Source organism: Alligator sinensis, unplaced genomic scaffold (assembly GCF_000455745.1).
Source record: "Alligator sinensis unplaced genomic scaffold, ASM45574v1 scaffold232_1, whole genome shotgun sequence".
Lineage (NCBI taxonomy): Eukaryota > Metazoa > Chordata > Crocodylia > Alligatoridae > Alligator > Alligator sinensis.
The window spans coordinates 728,459-745,476 of NW_005842517.1; the positions used below are offsets into that span (position 1 = coordinate 728,459).

At 40.4% G+C, this 17,018-nt stretch overlaps 1 protein-coding gene across 1 annotated transcript in view; it reads left to right on the plus strand.

The window, feature by feature from the left end:
- LHPP (phospholysine phosphohistidine inorganic pyrophosphate phosphatase) overlaps positions 1 to 17,018 on the plus strand; it is a gene marked incomplete at its 5' end in the record, with an annotated part of 167,094 nt that overhangs the window by 40,208 nt on the left and 109,868 nt on the right. The window contains 2 exons of the mRNA XM_006031603.2: positions 517 to 609; positions 11,911 to 12,002. Of these exons, the coding sequence (XP_006031665.1) occupies positions 517 to 609; positions 11,911 to 12,002 (185 nt within the window). The remainder of the gene's footprint in view (positions 1 to 516; positions 610 to 11,910; positions 12,003 to 17,018) is intronic.

Here is a 17,018-nt window from a genome sequence, read left to right on the forward strand (position 1 = left end):
TTCCCTCTTTCTCTTTTTTCCTCCCTGTCATCACAACATGCTTAACAAAAAAAGAATACACAAGAAAGGTAATATATGAAGTTTTATTTATTGCCACCAGGTTTCTAAATATAATTTAGAAAACCTGGTATTTACTGTAAAAAAAAAAAAAAAAAAAAAAAAAGCAACATTTATGATTATTAAGTATATTAATATGCAGTGTGCCCTGCCATGTATCCTCCACCCCAATTTTGTTTTTCTGGCATGCCGGCACTTGGCACCTTACAAGGTAGACACCGTGATTTTTTCAGCGCTCCAACCAAAGTGTTGTCTACCTTTCTTCTAGACGTTTCAGGAGTATATTCCTCCTAACAGAAAGCAATCACCCTTCTGCTAGTCACCTTCATCTACTAATCTATTACATTACTTAAGGGCATCAATCAATAATCACATACATTTTATAACATCTCCTGCGGTTGTGGAGTTGAACAAATCCTTTTCTAATATGCAGTCCTATTTCTGTCCTTTTTTTTTCAGTATGCCTGTGATATTCAAGCCGAGGTAGTGGGAAAGCCATCAAAAATGTTTTTCCAATCAGCCTTAGTAGAAATGGGAGTTGAACCTCAGGAGGTAAGATTCCCTGTTCAATAATTATTGGATTTGCTGCTCAGTTATTGGCACTTAAGTGTATTACTGGTTCCTTATTTTTCATTGAAGCTATAGAGGGATTGATGGAGTGTGGACCTCAGGTTTGGGCCCGCACTGTCTTGTTCAGTGGCCGTTCCACAATGATACTTTGCATGTTCCAGGGAAGTATTCACACCACCTAGAAATTTATTCTCATGAAATGTTAAAAGGGATCTAACGAGTAGTGTTTAAAAATAATTTATGGGACAAACTATTTTTGCTAAATAGAGAGGAGCCTGACCAGATTGTGGTGACCTGCTGGATATCTTTTGCCCACTAAGTAATACTGCCTTGTAGTACCACAATGGAGGAAATTCAGCCCCTGGAATGGGCAGCAACATATTTCAAAATTGTTTCTCTGTTGTTGTTTTTCTGCTGTGATCCTTTTTGCTTTTCTTTTACTTCCTCCTTCCTACCTTCCTTTTCCTGCCTTTGCCCTGTATTATATTCTTCAAGTGCCCCTCTTTTCCCAGTTTTCTCCTGCTGTGTCTTCCCTTTCCTCGCCCCCTCATTTCCTCTTCTCTGCCAGATGGTAGTATTTCAGTAGGAAGATAGACTCTTGGCCTTGCAAGCAAAATTAAACTGTGAAAATCATTTTCTTGTAACTGAATTATCACAGATGTTTGTCAGAAAAATCAGCTGTGTTCCTGCATTCGTTGTACCTGTGTTCTGCACAATTAAGTCTATTCCTAACCATACTTGATAGTGGTTGCTTTTTGTAATGTATATTTTTTTGATCTCATAATTTCTCACAGTAGTATGTGAATATTCTGCTTGATTACCATTACCAGTAGAAGAATCCCTCACACAGCATACAAACACATGTATTGATATAGCCATTGAAATATGGCCCCCAGATGTAACCTTTTTTTCCCTGTCCAAACTGTTGATACCTGATTGCAGTTTAGTGTTTAGTCTTGCATGTCACTTGTTACATTTTGGCATACATGAATAGCTGTTATAGTCTTACATTGTGAGTTCCTTTAGTTTTTGGTTAAAGGAGAGAAATGCACGTGAGAAAAGCCTTAGGTGCGTATCTTATGTAAGATACTTTGTCATATTGACTTCACAAAATGACAGCTGCCCCAGATGACTGGCAAGTTAAAGGTCCAGCATGATGGAAACAGACATATTTTTATTATTATTATTATTATTTATGTATAGTACTTGCAAAACTACACACACCACATTGTTCTGGAAGCTTAGAAGTAAGATATAGAAAAATAAGAAACATTTGCTTTTTAAAAAATGTCCTCTTATGTTATGTTTGGGCTCCTGGTGCTCTCCAGAAACCATCCTTGATAGTGTGCTATCTCCAAATTATTAGGATGGCCCATTTTTCCCCTCCTTCATTCTATAGATGTGCTTGGATTCTCTTTATCGATTGGTTATGTCACATACAGCCTTAGGATGAATATGGAATGAATAACAAACATCAGTGTATTATAAAGTAATTATTCCATCCAAACGTTTTGGTGACATAAACAACAAGAGTTAAATTGCAGCAGTTTGTGTGGTCCCTAGAACTTACAGGTGAACTAATAGTTCTGTAATTCAGCATGCATTTGACTTTTTTCTCTCTCTCCATTCTATAATAAAGTAAGACTTACCGAGCCATTCTAATCCATCCCCTCCTAGCGCAAGATTGTTCATCACCTTAGGCATTTGGTCCAGACTGGTTTTAAGTACAGGGTCTTCATAAAGTCCTTGTGCACTTGTAAACTTTAATAATTTAGGTTGTAGGTATGATTGAAACAATCTGTAAGCGGCATTTAAAAGCAAATTTATTAATGTTTTAGGACATCTAGAGTACACGATAGACTTAATAAGTATAACAAATTTATTCTTAAATAAGATGGAGCTCCATGTCACTACGCTCTGAATGTACAGCAGTTCCTAAATGATGGTCTACCTCTGCCTATCCACTTCTCTGGAAAAATAATTGCTTGGCCACCTCATTCACCTGACCTGTCGCCATTGTACTTCTTATGGGGATGTGTTAAAAGTGCAGTTTACTTGTCAAAACCACATTCTTTGATGGAACTTAGGGCTAGGATCACCAACGCAATTAGTGTAGTAACTCAAGAGCAACTGGGAAATGTTTTCAAGGAGTTGGAAGATTGGATTGAGCACTGTATCATAATGGATGGTGGTTATGTTGAAGTGCTCAATATAGGACATATTTCCTATGTGACATAGGATGTCTTATATATTTTGGAAATATAATTGTGTACTCTAGTTGTCCTAAAACTTTAATAAATTTGCTTTTAAATGCCATTTACAGATTGTTTCTATCTTACCTACAATCTAAATTATTAAAGTTTAAAAGTGCACAAGGACTTTATGAAGACCCTGTATACCAAGCAGCAGGGTTCCTACTAGTACACTAAAGAGAATATTCACAGCCTAATTGATCTCCCTGTCAGGAAGATTTTCTGGGATTCAGTCTAAAGTTTCCCTTTTAAATATCACCTAACTACACCTAATTTTGCCCCGTGGATCGCACCAAAACGTTTCTCTCCCTCCTTGAGGTCTTTAGTTATTTGTAGATTGTTACTTTATCTCTTTGCAGTTTGTCTCTTAAAGATATACAGGTTTCACTCTTGTAATCTATTATAACGCAGTCTCTCACCACTCTATTTGTGGTTGCTTTTTTTTTGCGCTCTTTCCTGTCGATATCTTTCTTATGCCACAGTAGCTAGACCTGAGCACCATATTTTAGGTACAGCTACACCAGTTATTCATCAATCTGTTAATCCTGCTTGCAACACCAGCCATTTTAGAAAAAAATGGTATTTGAGGAAAAAGTGGCTATCAAAAGAGCTCAGCCAGAATTCTGGTTGCTTAACAAGCAAACAAACAAACAGGAAAGCAAAAAGAAAGAGCTCTTGGACTAAGTTGAGAAAGGAAGAGGTCTTTGTTGGCTGTTTTCTTTCTTTGCTGTTTCTGCAAAATAGGGTTACCCAGTCTTTTCCTGTGAAATCTTAACCTGGCTGGGGTTGTCCCTTACTTTTGCCAGACTCGTAGAATATTGAGAGCATTCTGAAATGGCTTTAGGATTGCCAAGATTTCATCAGTTTGTGATGTTATGTTTCTGTATGTTGGTTGCCTTCAGAAACTGGGGAACGGTGTGCGTCTGTAGCCATGTTTCTGAGAACCAAGTTCAGGCAAATAACTGAATTCCATTAGCAGGCTGGCACAAGCTTTCTCATTTCAGGCCTAATTCACTGTTCATTAGAGTCAATGGAAAGGCTTCCATTGACTTCACTTGGCTTTGCATCAGGCCCTGAATAGTAGCAAAATAGACAGCGTGTACTACATAGCCCATGCATTCTGCATTCAGCAAATTTTCATAATCAGGTTAGTGACTATATTATTTTTTAATTTGGTTAACGTATACTATGTTGAAACATATTGTCAATAAGTGTATATATATTTCCAAAATAAAGATATAGGACATTTGGTCTTTTGCAGTTGGTATCCTATATACATGTATGGAGAGAAATTGTCTTACATAGGAGAAAGTTAGCACTAATAGTGCCCCCTGTGTTAAGAGTCATTTGACACTTTTCACTTTGGAAAAAACTTTACGCTTAAGTAATTAAAAATGATAAATACATATGTACAAGGGGACTAAATAATGGCAATATGGACAACTTTAACTGACATTTCCCAACTTTGGAGTACTTGAACTTGTAACCCTAATAGACTTTCCACATAGTTTTTTAGATGCATTGTGTATATACAATAAAAGATCCAGTTCATGCAGTGCTTTTGGCTTCTTAATGATCTTTCATGTCATATTTTTCTGTGTCCTGACCGTGGTCTATGTCTCTACTCAATAGCAAAATAAGGACCACCCTAATTGCTTATATCTTTATTTTTGAGCATTTTATAATTCATTCTATTTCTGACTTGCATTTAAAAGTCATAGCAGCAGTTTCACACAATCATTAAATCACTGTAGATGAGCTATGTTGTATAAAACATATTACAATTTGCTATTACCTTATTTTTAATGAAAAATATCTTTTTAAAATACAGCTGTCTCACTACAGTAATGCCAGACACAGGCAAAGCTTAAATTTCTCAAGCTGCTTTAATCAATAAAGTTATCACCAGTCATTTCCCTTGATAACTGCTTCTTACCGAGACCCTGACTGCCTTCTACTGCTGAGATGTTTTCAGCCTGCGCTTGGAATAGAAGGAACTCCCTAAAGTCCAATTTTCATTTTAACCTTTCCTCAATGGCCTAGAAATAACAGATTGCTGGTATTACTTTAATAGATTGGAAATTTAAACCTCTTAGAGGTAACCAGATTCTTCTTATGATTCAGTAATACGACAAAGAATAACACATCTTAAAGGTTACTGCAATACCTAATTCATATGTTTTAAGGCTGCTGTAACAGTGGATGATTTTTACAGCTTTACAATAAAACCAAAATAATGTTAAGGTTCCAGTATTTTTATATAACCGTTAAAAGTTCTATCTATGGCAAAGTGTTCTGTTTTAATGGGAATTATGGTGGGTCAGACCAGACTGCATAAACTACTGGTCCTTAGCAACAAATTTTCAAGTCTGTTACCTACAAATCTCAAGTGTGACTCAGTGGGGCATAAATGCACCGAGAGGTCACACCAGGAGTAAGAAGGGGTGCTTATTTCTGTATTTGGCATTCCACTCCAGTCATTTGGGAATGGGGGCAGAAGACTTTCAGTGGAACAAATAGGGGTTAAGTGACCAAGTGAACTTTCAGGTTTCAACTCCCATTGAAAGCATATTCAAACCTAACTACCCTTGGAGCTCTTAGAGTATTTCTTTCTGTCTTATTTGCCTTAGTGTATAATTTCTTCCAGATCGTCCACATTTGATACCCTTTGTATGTCTGATGTTTGCTCAGACAATTGGTCGCAAATAGAAACATCATTAAAAATAAAAGGAGGTCTTAAAGCCTATAAAGTTATCTATCAGATCGAGGGAGGAGGAGTAAAGTAAATACAGAAAGTTTCTCTTGCAAAGGATTTTAATATATTAGTTAAGACTTTACTTATAAACTGCTGTTGCTGTGTATCCCAGTCATTTTTAACAAGATTAGGGCTTTTAAGCTTGTAGTGAAAATCTGCTTATGCATAAATACTTTTTTATTCTAGGAGGGTTCACCATATTAAATATTCTACAGAAGTTAACATAGTTATTACTGTGGCATCTCATTCATTTGCTCCTCCTTACTCTTCAGGTTTTCATATTACTATATGTGATCTTGGGAATAATTATCATATTGTAACATCAAAAATTATTTATAGATAGGTAGATAGATGTGAAAAGAGTTTAAATTAGTAATTTATTTTTTAGATATCTAATTTCTTCTCCTTTTAAAATACTTTTCTGTAAATTTACTGCTTGTTTGGCAACACTAGAAGTGTAAAACTCTGCTCAGAGAAGCTATAGTGAAAGCAAGCACTCATCTACCCCTTACTATAAGCTTAACTAGTAGTGACTACTTTTGCAGGTGAGAGGGTATTTTAGTCCATACGTTCTTTTTGTTCTCTGCCTATCTCTTGAAACTGCCAAAAAAAATCCCAGTTGTGATGGCCAAACATTTGAACACTAGGAGTTAAATTGTAGCCCCAATTCTTTCCTTATAAATTCCCAAGCTGCCATCTCATGGTAACTGTTTCTGGTCATTACTGATCTAGACTGGGTTTGAACCAGCATCTCAGAGGTAAAAAGCTATGATTTGTAGTATATTTATTTTATTTTTATTTTTTATATTTGGCTAATCATCTTGAGCTGTCCAACTGTAGTGAAATTTTAAAGAATATTTTTAAGAAATATAAAACATTTATAACCTCTTTCTTTTGTAGATTCAGCTTAAAACTCAAGAGGTTTTTTGATAGTTTTAGTACATTTCTGTTGATTAAAAAAAATAATTTCCATACTCTAATTGAACAGAGGAATGGCTTGTGTTCCCTGTGTAAAATGTGAGCACAAACTGGGATCTTCTAATTCTTGCTTTCAGTGGGTATGTGACCTTTCCGTTTTATATCTCTCTCTCTCTCTTCTTACCATATTGCAGTCAGAGAGGAAGTTAAACCTAGGTTTGACAGGTAGAGTTTTTTTATTTCCCTTGACAGTACACCTCTTGACCTCTATCTTCTTGCCAATGATTTTTTAAATCCTAAATGATTTGGGAATAATTGCTCCTCCTTTAGTGATTATTGCCCTTCACCGATAGTAAATCTGTGAAATCCCCAAGGGCTGGAGTACATTTTTGTATGCGTATGCCACAAGCTGGCCTGGATAGGCATCACTGCTCATGCGCAGCTGCAGTTTCAGAGCTGACTGTCTTCTTGCACGAAAACTTGTCTATACAGAATATAATACACTGCTGGTGAGCACATTTCTCAGCTAACACTTGGATTTCTCAGTAAGCCAACATGGTGGCTTCTCTTTTTCAAACGCTTTCAGGCCTGCAAGAACTAGAGAGAGATTGTGTTGCCTTCTGGACTCATGTTCTCTAATGGGACCAAAAATTCAGGCTGCACAGTCAGCTGCCCTGGAGGAAGGGAGGTCCTTCCATATCCTACAGGTACTCAGGCCAGAGCAGAAGAATCCTGCTGACATACACGAGAGGATGGGAGCTCGATCTCGTTATCTACCTCCATTAACTGGATCCTCCCTCCTTTCTCTTCGCCTGGCAGGAGCCAAGGATTGACCTTAGGCACAAATAGTCCTGGGGAGCAGGACTATTTGTGAGAAGAGAAGAGTTTAATGAAGGGGCTAAATTAAAGGCCCCTGAAGCCCATGCCCATGGCTGAGAGATGATTGCAGGAGAAACTAGGGCTCTGTCCTTGCCCCTTTTCTCGACTACATGTGTAGCTCTGTATGTATATGGCAGAGCTGTTAGCCAGTTGGATGGAGCTATTTGACTGCCTGGCATTTTCCCTGGTGACACTCCAGAAGGATATTCCCCTTCCCACCATAAGGTAGCCACTTCCTTCGTCCTGATGCCCTTCCTTGATACCTCACTACCGGTGAGGAGAAAGCATGGAGGCTCAAACTGCAACTTGCTGTTAAAGGGGTGTCGCCAGCTTGCCCTTTATGATTTTACCAGTGTCCTGTGGGCATACAGCTTGGCCACAATATAGGATTCAGCAGACACTTGCTTACTGAGGACTTGGGCTCTGTTTTCCATCTGAATCAACAGCATCTTAAAAGGCAGATTTAAGTATCAATGAAGGGGTGACAGAACAACCCTTGGCTTAGTCCTTGGTATTGAAGTGTGTACACTAGGTGAGGTCTACTGTTGTAGAAGACCTGGAGGAAGCTGTAGCCCTGTCCCTTAGCACAGTACGGTTAGTTAAGGTTAGAGAAGTATCACTCCTGCCCTGAAGACGAAGTGGTAATGAAATCTGAATTTCACAAGCGAGTCCTGTCCCATATTGCACAAGCCATTCAAAGGATCCAAATCTTGTAGGCAAAGAACTTAGCAACATATGGTCATGCGACTGATAATGCAGTCAGGATAAAGTATTTTCAGTGATGTTTCAACACAAGACGATACCATAGTTCATTAAAGCAAGGTGTGATATGACTATGTTCTACATCAAAATAAGCTGCTTTCACTTAGAAGTGATTTCTGCCTCTGTACAGCATTGGTGAAACTGGTGCTGGGATACTAAACACAGTTCTAGCATCAGCATCTTAAAAGGATGTGAAAATGCTGGGGATGTGGAAAGAAACCTGATGACCTGATGTTAAGGCTAGAGAAAATGCTTTATGCTGAGAGAACCACGGAGAAACAACTGTACAGTAGTACTTTTTGAAAAGATTACACAGCATTGTACACTTGATTACAATGTATTAGTTCCAGGTTTGGGAAAAACTTTGGGTATTAAGAGTCTTTAATTTAGGGGGCAAAAGCATAATAAGAACCCTCGCAGACGTCAAACGAGGACAGAGAAATTCAAATGAGAAATTAGGTACTTTTTAACAGTGAGGGTAATTAGGAAACACTGCTGAGAGAGATATTAGATAATCTCTCTCTTACTGTCCTCAAACTCTAACTGGATGCCTCTGTTAGCCAATAGAAGTTATAGTTTATCCAAACACAATTTGATGGGCCCAATAAATGGGTAAAATGTAATGGCTTGTGATGTATGGAAGATCAGACTAGTTGGTCTAATAGTCCTTTTTAGCTATACACTATAAAATAGTTCCTTGCTTTTTAGTATCTGTAAGGTCTGAAGACCCAGGGGCAAATTGTGTTCTCTCTTCTATCCTTGAACTCTTTGAATCTATGAAATGGGTCTTACCCTTTCCAGCATTGTACTCAACCTGCCAAGACAACCAGATATTCCACAGCATTGATTTGTGACTCTCCATTTCTGCCCTTTATGAACAAGCAGAGATAATGGCATGGCTGGGTAGAGCTGAGAACCTTTTGGCCCTTGTTATTAGGTACTCTTAATGCCAGTATTGCTGTCTAGTTATGTGGTATATTTAAAAAATATGTTTCAAGGAAAAGAGAAACAAGGCAGCGGTTTTAATAATAGTTAAAAATCTTGCCTAAAATACAGAGATTCTATATGTTGTTTTCATAAAGTTATAGCCAGCCATAAAAAAGTCAGAATTCTCCTTAGAACACAGTTACTAGAGAAGCCAAGCCCCATTTCTAGGCTTAGTGACTTATTCTCATGACCTCTCTGAGAAGGGCCTATTTATCAGCTCACCACAGCTGGAAAAATGCTAAGTTGCCTTCTGTACATGCTCAGTGTAGTCCCCTTGATGCTCTTCTTAGTAACACAGTTGCCAGCTAAGACAATCCTGGTCCATTTTTAAACATGCCTTTTAACCTACAAAGACCCACATATGGGATACAGATTCATAGTGAGGGACACAAGAAAAAGAGTAGGACAAAGAGCTTAAGACGTGAAACCAGTTTGTATAGTATAAAAATCAGCCCAATGTGACATCTCTACATTTGTGATGTTAAAATTACTGAAATAGCAATTATGTGCAAGACAGGTACATTTTAGCTAAATATGAGGGCTGCTTTTAGGGCCCTGTCACATTGTCACATAAGACACTTGGCACATATTTTATTTAGATCATAGTAAGCATTTCTGCAAGCTAGAGTGTGTTCTGAGCAGTCACATGGTAATGCTTACTATGGTCTGGACAGGGCTGGAGCTGGCTGTGCAGGGAACAAACAGCTGGTTGTTGGTCCCAGCCCTGGCACTGCACCAGTGCTGCGAGGATCGCTCATATTATTTCTGTAGAGCATTCCTAATATAGATGAACATGTATTACTTAATACCATCTGAAGATAAACGTCCTTTGGAAAGTACTAACTTTGCTATAATACAGTGGCATTTAGCGTGTGTTTTACTGCTTGCATATGCATATGTTGGTTTAAGTGCAGCTGACATGTTTTAAATATAATGTGTGACAAGGCCCTTGATGATAGGAGAGAGTTGTGAAGTATATGCCATTTTGGAAGTCTGGTAGTTGCAAGGCAAGCAACTAACATAGCATAGTTGCAGCTAAGGTAACTGTAGTTGTGCAACTGGGTAGTATGTTTTTAAGCACTATTCACCTTGTCTATACTAGTTGCAAAGTTGTATTTAAAAACCAGTAGCTAAAACATGTTAATTAACATATATTCAAACAACTTATTTTCCAAGTCTAGACATCCTCGTGTAAAGAAAACTGTCTTCATTTATCATGAGGGTACTTTAGAATACACTGAAAATTTTGGATGGCGAATGAGAAGTTGAAACCAAACTTTTATTTAACTGATCAGAGTTTTTCTTTTTTTGAAAGTTTGAGAGCAAAGCCGTCAGCTGTTTTATAAATTTGAGGATAAAAAAAAATCTAATATTTTTTTCTTCGGATTGATAGTAAAGTCCTTAATATTTCTTATTGATGGTCTTTGTTGAGGAAACTGATTGTTAATTGAGCATTCATAGTATAAAGCTACATTACCTTGGACAAAATCCCATCAACAGGCTGTAGAACAGTGGTTCCCAACTTTTTTTATACTAGGGTCTGGCAAACACCCTCAAAGAATTTTGGTGGATCAGGTATAGAAGCAATCTAATTGATATAATTAAATTTAATTTTTACACTTGGGGGTGGGTGTTGTGAGGATCGGATCGGGTTGGGGCACCACAGCCACAGACACCGTGGGACCCTGCAGGGGAGGGAGCTGCACAGGCGGTGGCCTGGGGAGACCCATCTGGGGCTGCCCAGGAAGAAGGGGCTCCACTGCCTTCCCTAGGAGGAAGCAGGGGAGCCATGTCCCTGCCCACTGCCCTGGGCATTTCCCTGCCTGCATCCCCTGGCTCTCTGCTGCAGGCAGGGCTGGGGGGTCCTGCCCGGCCCAGCATGGGCCCCGGGACCTGCTGCATGGGCAGCACCTTGCCAGACATGGCCATGAGGGTGGGAGCGAGCTGGGGTGCATGGAGCTGGCTGCCTCCCTCTTGGGGCTGCCCCACCACCCAGCTTTAAGCTGAACCTGGCAGCCAAGCCGTTGCAGCCCGGTATTGGGCTGCGGCCCGATGGTTGGAAAACTCTGCCATTGAAGACTTCTCAGTTAAATTTTCCCTTGTGACCTCCATGCTCTATTTTGTTTGCTCTTATATTTTGTTTGCCTAAATTGTAACTGATTATAACAAACATGGCTACACATGTATGGGAAATGTAATGTTATGCAAAAATAAATAGCACTGAAGTATCTTGAGATGCATGGCTTCACAAATTTCCATATTGCTTTTAGTATGATCGGTGCATAAACTGTACTAAGTTATATTTTCATTGATCTTTGGAACAAACTTGCAAACATTTTGATCAGCCTTTAATGTGTAAATTTTAATGAAATGTTTTAAATTGAATATTAACTGCCATCAGCCATGGAAGAATGGCTGTTTAGATTGTAGGACTAACCTCACGAATTTCAGAATTTTTTGTATTGTACCAAATAGTTTTGAGTGTATTGATTGATTTCAAATTGTGTAGATGTATACAGCACAGCTGTATAGTTCACAGAGGTGTGGGATGAATTATATTCAAGGTAGAGGGTGACTTTTAATCAATAAAATGACAATATTATCTTGTTTAATTTGTCTGATGGCAGTATTAAACATCAAATCAAGCAGTTTATTATGTCAAGGAAGATGAAGTATGGCAGAAATAAAATACACTTGACACTAGTTTTCTGTATTTCATTGCCGTGACAGGCCATCATGATTGGAGATGATATTGTGAATGATGTAGGAGGTGCCCAGCAGTGCGGCATGAGAGCTCTACAAGTACGGACAGGAAAGTACAGGTCAGTGCACATTATACACCCTGTAGTCCATATTGTGATCCTGGAAAGAAGGGACTATAACTGTAGATTATGATTTGTTGTATTAACCTTACTCCCCGAGTACACTATGCTCCAGTTTTCTTACTGCATGTTAATTTATAAAGAAAAGGACTTGAACCCAATAGAGTTTTAGATCTATATTATAAAATGAGCACAACAGACATGATCTTTAAGTGGGGGTTTCTATCACTGATGGGTGCACAATTTTGCAATCAACTTATCTGTCTTTTTTCAGTATAACTCTGCTTACAGAGCTGTTGAATATTGCACAGATGGGTGATAGAATTTTCCATGTGTAAAAAAACAAACAAACAAACAAACAAACAAAAAAAAATTAGACAGAATTGTACTTACAGAAGTGAATGCCAGAGTCTGAAAATCAGGCCAATTGACTAGCTACTGTGTTAGATATAGACACAGATATATCTGTTATAGATATAGATCAGTTTCCAATCATTTATATGACGAAAGTGTAATGTCTATACCTGGCAATTGTATTTAGTTATTTTAAAAAACATATTTTCTACTACACAGATCATGGATATAAATTGTGTGTGTGAAAGCTAAGTCATCACCAGTATATATACTTGCCTGTATTTCCTTTATTAAACTCTGCCTTATGTGTTGTTTTAAGTGAAAATGTTTGATTGGCTATACAAACCATTTTGCATTTTATGTAAGTAATAGATTTTGGATGTTTCTCACATTCCATCTGTATTACTAGAAGAGAGTGCCCTGTTTGCTCAGCTGAATTAAACCACAGCATACAGTGCAGCAGTAGCCCCTATTATTTTGGGCTGTAGCCTTACCCCAAGGCCAGTTAAAATTGAGGAAGGTAATCTCCCCTTGTTCCCCAGACCACAGCTTCATTTTAGTGAGTGCTATAAAAACTTAATGGTCCCTATTCTTCTAGCTCAGGAGTGGGCAATTTGGGCCTGGAAGCCACTTAGGGAATTTTGATGAGTTGTAATGGGCCAAGTCAGCATCCCCTCTTTCCGCCCCACCGCAACTCACCAAAATTCCCTATGTGGGATGGTGCTCTAGGCAGCGAGTGGTGTTCAGGAGTGAGATGGGCAGGAGAGGTCAGGATCATGGGGTGGGCTTGTGGGACAGCCCCTGCCCTGTGTGGGGAGGGGTGTATGGGGTGTTGGGGGGGCATGTGCACATGCCGCCTGGGTGCTAGGTCCAGGGAGCCAGTTGGGGGTGAGGGGAAGGAGGAGGAGGCAGGGGGTACAGGTATCAGAGCTCACCCAGGCAGTGGAGGGCACAGCTTCTGGTGAGGCTGTCCCCAGCCAGTGTGCACAGCTTCCAACAGGGCTCTCTGTGCCTCCAGCAGCGGCTGCTCCTCCTGCTCTTGCTGTGCCACTCCAGGAGGGGAGGAAGCTTCAGCCAGTCAGCTCCTGTCCCAGCACATGGGACTCTAACTCCAGGTCCAAGCTGCCTTCCGCCCACTCCACTGGCCAAGTGGGTGGAAAGCAGCCAGGAGCTGGAGCAGGACCCTGTGCGCTGGGGCAGGAACTGCCCAACTGAAGCTCCTGGCTATCTTTCACCCTCTTGGCCGCCCATGCTGGGTGTGCAGAGTGTGTGGAAAGCATCTGGGAACTACAGCCAGAGCCCCTCACGCTGGGGCAGGAGCCGCCCGGCTGAACCTTCCTCCCAGCCCAGAGTGGCAAAGCAGGAGCAGAAGCTGCCATTGGAGGTGAGGATACTGAGCAGCATTCGCACTGGGAACAGCCCTGTTCAAAGCTGTGCATGCTGGCTAGGACTGGCCAGATCTGATCAGCAAGGGAAGGTTAACTTATGCCCCCCCTTACCTCTCCCTCTTGTGGGCCAGAAACAATCAGCTGGTGGATCGAATCCGGCCCGTGCGCCATACTTTGCCCGCCCCTGCGCAAGCTGCTGAATTTCTTGTTCAAAACACAGAGAGCCTCCAACTCCAAGTGAGCTAGGTTAGCACTGCAGGATTATTCCTCAGTTAGATAGCTTGGATTTTTTTTTTTTTTGGCAAGAAACTCAGTTTGAAGCCTGTAGTACATTTGCTTATTTCGAGTCAATTGCTGGAGGTATAGCCGCATCATTACAGGGGCCCTTTCCAAATGTCGATCACTCTAGATGTTTGTTTGACACGTCATTGAGGTATCTTGGATATGATCACTGCTGGCTTACCTATCAATGTACCTGCTTGCTGTGTAATGAAGAAAGGCTTTCTGCAAACTGATCAACTTCAGTTATTTGGCCCTCACTGTATTTTCTTTTGGCTGGCCCACATGCAGTTCTGACTACGCTTTTTCCCTCAGTGTTTGATCCAAGAAGTCCTATCTGATTGCATCTTTATTATGTATTTGTATTCCATATCAACTAGACATACCAGTCACAGACGACTCTACTAGCTGCTGTGAAAATACAACTTCTGTGACTGGAGAGAATTTTCATGTTTAACTGTATGCTTGACTTGGAAATACTGATGCAGCAAGATGAATGAAAAATGGGAGAGATAATTTTGTAGCAGAGAGACAGCCAGGAAGGCAGACAAATAAGTACATTAGCATGTTACTTTTCAAGTCAGTATGTGTCTCTTCTCTGTTTAGCTTGGATTAGTGAAGAAGAGGCACAGACGTTTGAAACCAAGTTAGGACCTGCTCTCTTGACTCTTGCGGGCAATTAATAGCCAATTTGTGGGAAGGGGTCTTTTAAGGTAGCTGTATAGACAGGTATACAGCTATACAGGCATTAGTAAGTAAAATCACATGATCAACTATCTATCAATTTGAATATATTTCTGTAAATGCTTTCAGCTACTGGATTTATTTATCTGTAATTTTTACAATTCCATTACTTTTCTGTGGGAGTTTTCCAAAGGGTCCTTTTATTTTAACAGTTAATTTTCCAGTAATATTGATAGAGATCACCATGCAGTCCTTCAAAGTCTTGCATACAGGCATCTGTGTGACATTTTTACGGATACCTGTTCTGAAAGAAGAGCTAAATTAGGACCTACCGCTGAACATCTACAAAGTGCTGAGCAGCTCAAATGCACACGACACCCCACAGGAGGCACTAATCCAGCCTTTTGAAAAGCCTGCAGTGAGAGCGGGAATAGTGTGTTTTCACATATCAGACAGGCATTTGCTTTTGTGAAGTATGAACCACATAAATTGTAGCTATAATAGAATGCCCAATTGCTCTAGATAGAAAAAGAACCATTTCCCTCTGTTCCTATTTAAATTTCACATTAAAATGTATGTTTTCTGTCATCCAGAATCATATACCATTATATGGCAATGAAATATGGTTATGTCCCTTTCAGAATCAAACACCTGGTGTCATTTCCATTGCTGTGCCTAGCAAGCATCAATAAAAATCATACAATGTCTTCATACAGAAGGAGAACAGAGCTTTGGTTTATGAAGGACTCCCATTTTAATACGCATGGAAAAATACAGTAGGAGTTGTGGAACATTGAAAAGAACAAATTTAAACGAATAAAAAATAATAGGTAAAACATAACAGAAGAGCAGATAATTTTGTTACTATCTGAAGGACAAACTCCTAGTGCTGTTTAAAAGTGAATAGTTTGGCATTAGTCAAAGTTTCCTTACCTGCACACACATGCATTTTGCCCAAGGAGCTGTGTGCTACACTCAAGTACCTTTAGATGGCACCATTAGTACACTTACTTCAGTATTTGATGTGACTAACAGCCTCTCCGTGGAAGCTAGGGCCAGTTTTGTAAAGTGAGTGTAAAGCATAAATGCTGCATGATTAAGTTATACTGTAGATGCTGGGTGTCATAATAATGGGGTTTCCAGAGATTTCAGATATGAAAATTTTGAAGCTCACCTAATACAAGATAACCCCTTTTGAGTATCTGATAACCCCCATAGGCAGGCAAGGTTTTTTGAATAGATGTGATTTCTTTTATTAGACCAACTAGATAGTTGGAAACAAGTTCTTTGTAAGCTTTTGGGCACAAACACCCTTGTCAGGCATGGGAGATTGCTAGTGTTATGTGTTCTCCAAGGTAGAAAAGAGGCTAATTTACAACAAGCAGGTCTGTGAAAATGCAAATGAGTGGAAGTTTGGAAGACAATGGGTAGAGATAGGAGGGAGGGGGAAAGGGTGGGAAATGTGTGAAGGAATGCAAGTGGCTAGCTAGAAGCAGGTTATCTGGGGCATTGGATGTCAGACAGGTTGTAATGTACCATAAATCCAATGTCTATATTAGTCCATGATTTTTTGTATCCAGTAAATTTATAAAGTGAAGTTCGTAGGCTCATCTATGAAAGGTGTTTTGTAAACTCCCTTTGAGGATTAATTCTTCCTGTGGCTGATGAAGGGTGTTTGTGCCAGAAAGCTTGCAAGGAACATTTTTCCAGCTATTTAGTTGGTCTAATGCAAGATATCACATCTACCCAAGGAACCTTCCCTGCCTATGTCCTTAGACCAGGGGTCGGCAACCACCGGCACGCCTGCCGAGCTCGGCACGCCATGGCCAGCCCTGGCTCTGGGTAGCTGCTGGAGCCCAGTCTGCTCCCAGCAGAGTTTTCAGCGTCCCAGCTGCCTGCTGGAAGCAGCCCGGGCTCTGTGGCTGGCAGCAGTTACCCAGAGCTGGGGCCGGTTGCAGTCTGGAGCCCTGGCATCACCTCCATATCGGCGCATGCACCCGCACGTCGAAGCGGGTGGTAGGGGAAAGGTCTGAGGCAGCGCAACTCCGGTATCTCCCCCACTTCTGGCACAGAGACGATGACTGGGCTCTGGAGCCTGACGCAGCTGTTTGTAGCCAGCCTGTGCTCTGGGCAGTTGCAGTGAGTAGGCTGCAAACAGCTGTGCCGGGCTCCACAACTCTGGCATCAGCTCCATGCTGGTGGCGACCGCACACACCTCGGGGCAGACAGCAAGGTAGCGCAGCCCACCCCGAGGTGCCTGTGCAGTCGCCGCCAGCATGGAGCTGATGCTGGACCTGTGGAGCCCGGGACA